At 45.5% G+C, this 4333-nt stretch overlaps 1 protein-coding gene across 1 annotated transcript; it reads left to right on the forward strand.

Moving 5' to 3' along the window:
* Nucleotides 1-3380: 3380 nt before the first annotated feature.
* On the forward strand, nucleotides 3381-3965 carry LOC127315387 (uncharacterized). The gene is made up of 2 exons (XM_051345880.1): nucleotides 3381-3759; nucleotides 3832-3965. The coding sequence occupies exons 1-2, from the start codon at nucleotides 3381-3383 to the stop codon at nucleotides 3963-3965; spliced, it is 513 nt and encodes a 170-aa protein (XP_051201840.1).
* Nucleotides 3966-4333: the final 368 nt, after the last annotated feature.

Consider the following 4333-nt stretch of genomic DNA (forward strand, 5'->3'; position numbering starts at 1 on the left):
GACCCAAGGCGAAGTTATGGTCGAGCCCCCGAGTGTTAGCCATGATGTCGGAAGAAGTTTACGGAGTCGCGTCGTCATATAAGGTGAAGCCATTGAGGATGAAGCCATTGTCAATAATATAATATGAGTCCATGAAGATGAATCCAAGATGAAGTATTTGAGATGAATCCATATTGAAGATGACGCCATTAAATATAGAGCATATATTGAAGAGGAATCCGCCGATATCATAGAGGATTAATCCATTGAACCGAAGAATCCAATAATAACCATAGAAGATGAATCCGTTGATATTATAGAGCATGAATCCATTGACCCGAAGAAAATAGTTCCAGTAATAACCATAGAAGATGAGTCCATTCATATCATGGAGGATGAATCCATTGACCCGAAGAATCCAGTAATAACCATAGAAGATGAATCCCTTGACCCGGAAACACATCGGGTAGTAATATATTAGAAGAAAACAATGATAACCTTATAGGAGGAGTCCGAAGAAGACAAATCCAGTAAGCCGAAGAAGATAAATCCATTGAGCCGAAGAAAAATAAATCCAATGAGCTGAGGAAGATGTATCCAGAGCCGAAGAAGATATATCCACTGAGCCGAAGAATGATATATTTCACTGAGCCGAAGAATGATATATTCCGGAGAAGAAAATTTCACTATGCCGAAAAAAAAATTTCAAGTAACCGAGTATATTTGCGGTAAATAAGTAATGGTACAGCCCTCAGTGTTAGGTGAATTTTCTCTAATAATGTAATGGTGCAGACCCCGAGTATCCGGGTGTTAACGAAAGTAAATAAATAGTTAAATCTTGAAAGAGAAAAACTTAGCTTTTTATCGGGTGTGCGATATTGGCGCAGGTCGTGCCGCGGACACAGTCTGTAGTTGTGCGGCGCCTGGCCGGAAGTAGTCGATGAAGAGGATGCAGTTGATGTAGTGAATCCGCGGCGGGTTAACACCCGAGTGTGAGAAGTCCATGATGTCGAGTCCGCGACAGGCGAGCCCCCGAGCATGGCAGGTGCATGATGTCGACTGGTATTTTTGTGTCGAATGGTCGCTGCTGATGGACTTGCGATTTCCGATCCAGAATCGATGTGGTTGCTATACTGTTGTCCGATGAAGCCGGGGTTTGTTGGGTGAAGTCCAGGCTCCATCGCCTAACTTCCTCGGGTTCTAGGCTGCGGGCAGGCCGAAACTTTCTCCTCCAATCTAGTGGACCCGAAATTGTTCCATACTATACTTGCCTACCAAATACTAGATGAACACATGCACGCGCGCAGAAGGTTAAATCCAAACGATAGGTGAACACTATTTACGTATGGATGATTAGGTCTAGATGAAATAATTAGTTGGATGAGTAATGATAAAAGATAATGTACTGAATATAAAACTCATCTTGGTGGGGGGTGCGTTCCTAGTTCTGGAGTTGGCCGTAATCCAAGCTCTGTTGGAGTTGTCTTGCTCGGAACTTGATCCAAGTGAAGCTGCCGTATGAGACAAGAGTCACGTGGACAGCAGCAAATTTGTATCTTGAATTTTTTTTTCTCGGGACTTGTCTTCCATCACGATCAATCGGTCTGGCGTAAAACTTCTCGATAAACACATCTGACAGGACGGCCTCTCGCTGGATGCGACGCGACGGGTTGGAGACAACAGAGTTTGTGCTCGGCTCCTCGAGCTAACTTGCACCGATTGCTCAGGTCGATTAGTAGTCTCTCTTTCTTTTGGAATTCGACCAGGCAGTGGCTGCATCGGGAAGTGGATCTCGGTTGCTTGTACTGGTCGGGATCTTGGATATCTTCGGCGGTCGAATTCTCCGCGTGCCCTCGTGATGACGGTGAGGTTACTGCAACCGATGAAATCGAACGGGCCGCCGGATAGATGCGATCTGGCTGTAGCTGATGACGAAAGATCTCGCCCGGATAACAAAATCCAGTCGCCGCGATTCCCACAGGCGGCGCCAATTGACGAGGGAATATCTCGGCAATGCCTACGTATTGTAGACTAGGGTTTCGGGAGAGCGACGATGGAGATTCCGGGGACGAGATTAGGCACACGACGTACCCAGCTTCGGGTCCCCTCGGTGGAGGATCCCTACGTGCTGCTAGCAATCCAGTATATGAGCATATGTATGTTTACAGGGTGCCGCCGTAGGCGGAGAGATGTTGTCTATTTCCTGTCTATCTGTTGGCCTCTCTATTTCGGGTGCCCTGGCTAGCTTTATATATGCAACCAGCCTAGGGTTTTACAAGAGTCCTAGTCGACTACTTCTTCGGGTTGCCTTGTTGGGCCTTCTCCATATTTGGTCTTCTCTATCTTGGGCCGAGCCGGGTATACTAATAATGGGTACCCGAAGGATATGCCCATGTCACCCACCCGGCTCGTTCTTTTCCTCGCACGCACACATGATGCGACCTGCCGCCGCCAAGGGTTAGCCCGAGCCGCCACCCATTTCTGCCGTTGAGCGTTGTCGCCGGCTCATCTGGTCACCGCCTCTCCACCAGCTGTCCCCGCCGCCCCGGTTCCCCACCTCTTCCCGCCCGGGCCACTCGATTCCCCACCACCAGGAGGACGAACGACCACGTGCCGCACCTCTCGTAGTTCGGCCATCCGCCGCCACCATGGTCGACGCGGAGCTTGCGCTCCAGCAGCGCGCCCTCCCACAAACGCGCTCGCCTGCTAGCTCGCCCGCCTCCCGTAGGCATCGCTCCCTATGGCTACTACCAGCCATGTATGTTGTTCCGTCCCTATTTTTGTCTAGTTTATTCTTCAAACTAGCTAATGTGGTAGTAGATGCTAACGGTGAAATTGATTATGCACGGATGGAAATTTGATGTCATTCCAATCTATGAATGGTTTGCTGCTGATTTATCTTATCTCTGGTAGATGTAATATAGATGATAGTTAGTAGATGGCAAATTGGTATGCATAGACTATTATCTTATCTCTGGTCAATTAAACAACCATGTTATGCAACTAGATGGGAACGCTAAAAGAAAAGGTGAAACGTCCAAAGGCAAATTGGGATGCCGTTGCTTAGCGTGTGTTTCTTGATGTGTGCAAAGAAGAGGTGGCAGCAAATAATCGTCCGGTACAGGTTTTGAATACCCCAACCTAGTTGAGAAATTCAACGCGCGCACAAAGAAAAATTATGACAAGAAGCAAATGAGAAATAGGTGGGAAACACTAAAAAGGGATTGCACCATTTGGAAAGGATTGGTTCAGCATGCGTCCGGTCTAGGCAGAGATGCTATCACACAAACCATTCATGCTAGCGACGATTGGTCGACACATGAGATAGAGGTAAATGTGAATTCATATCTTTTGCTTTCCATTTTCTTCTTGATATGCTCTAAAAAAATTGTAATGTGCACATGTGTCCAGAGGCAGCCAAGTTTCGGGTAGCACCACTACAAGATGAGGAGGACTTGAGGGAGATATTTAACAAGAATGTTGTGACCAATGTGCTTGCTAGGGTGCCTCCATCATCAAAGGTTCAAGCTTCTCAGCCTACGGTCAACATTGAAGATGTTGATGGTTCAGGTTGTGAGGGTGAAGATGATACACATGTTACACCTTTGCATGTCATGAGTAGAAAGAAGAGAACATGCCCATACTCACCTAGTCCATCAACTACACCAAGGGTTAGCGTTGAGAGCTCCTCCAGATTAGACCGTTTGATCAACTTGTTTGAAAAGAAGGAGAAAAATAAGGAGGATGAGAAGATTAGGAAGATGGATGAGGATGAAAAGAGTAAAAATTGTGTGACATCTCCTGGTCGTCCTAATGAGAGGTAGGATATTAGAAGGATGGTGACGTTAATAGCTAAGGATGGAGCTAAGCCTGGGAGTGATGAGTATTTCTACGCCACAAATCTTTTTATTATACAGGAATATCGTGATGTATTCACTTGTTTGGAGGAGGAGGATGCTCCTAGCCAGAGGCTTTGGTTCGATTAGGAGGACATGGGAACAACATAACAAGAAGAAGTAGTGCTATGTACTTGTATTTTTCATGACCCTATGTTATTTGAACTTGTATTTGTCATGAACCTATGTTGTTTGAACCAATGTTGTGTTTTGAATGTGTATTTGTCATGACCTATGTTGTTTGAACCACTATTATGTTTTGAACTTGTATTTGTAATGAACCTATGTTGTTTGAACCAATGTTATCTAAACTTGTTTTGTTGCTAATTATAGATGAATTCATCAAGTGATGACTCTGATGAAGAATTGGATATATATTACATGTTTGCGGCTTATATTGCAGAAGAGGAGGAAAAGGGTCAGAAGGTTCCTTATGCACCTAGAAAATTGCCTTTGAT

The sequence above is a fragment of the Lolium perenne genome, chromosome 7 (genome assembly GCF_019359855.2).
Source record: "Lolium perenne isolate Kyuss_39 chromosome 7, Kyuss_2.0, whole genome shotgun sequence".
NCBI classification, from domain to species: domain Eukaryota; kingdom Viridiplantae; phylum Streptophyta; class Magnoliopsida; order Poales; family Poaceae; genus Lolium; species Lolium perenne.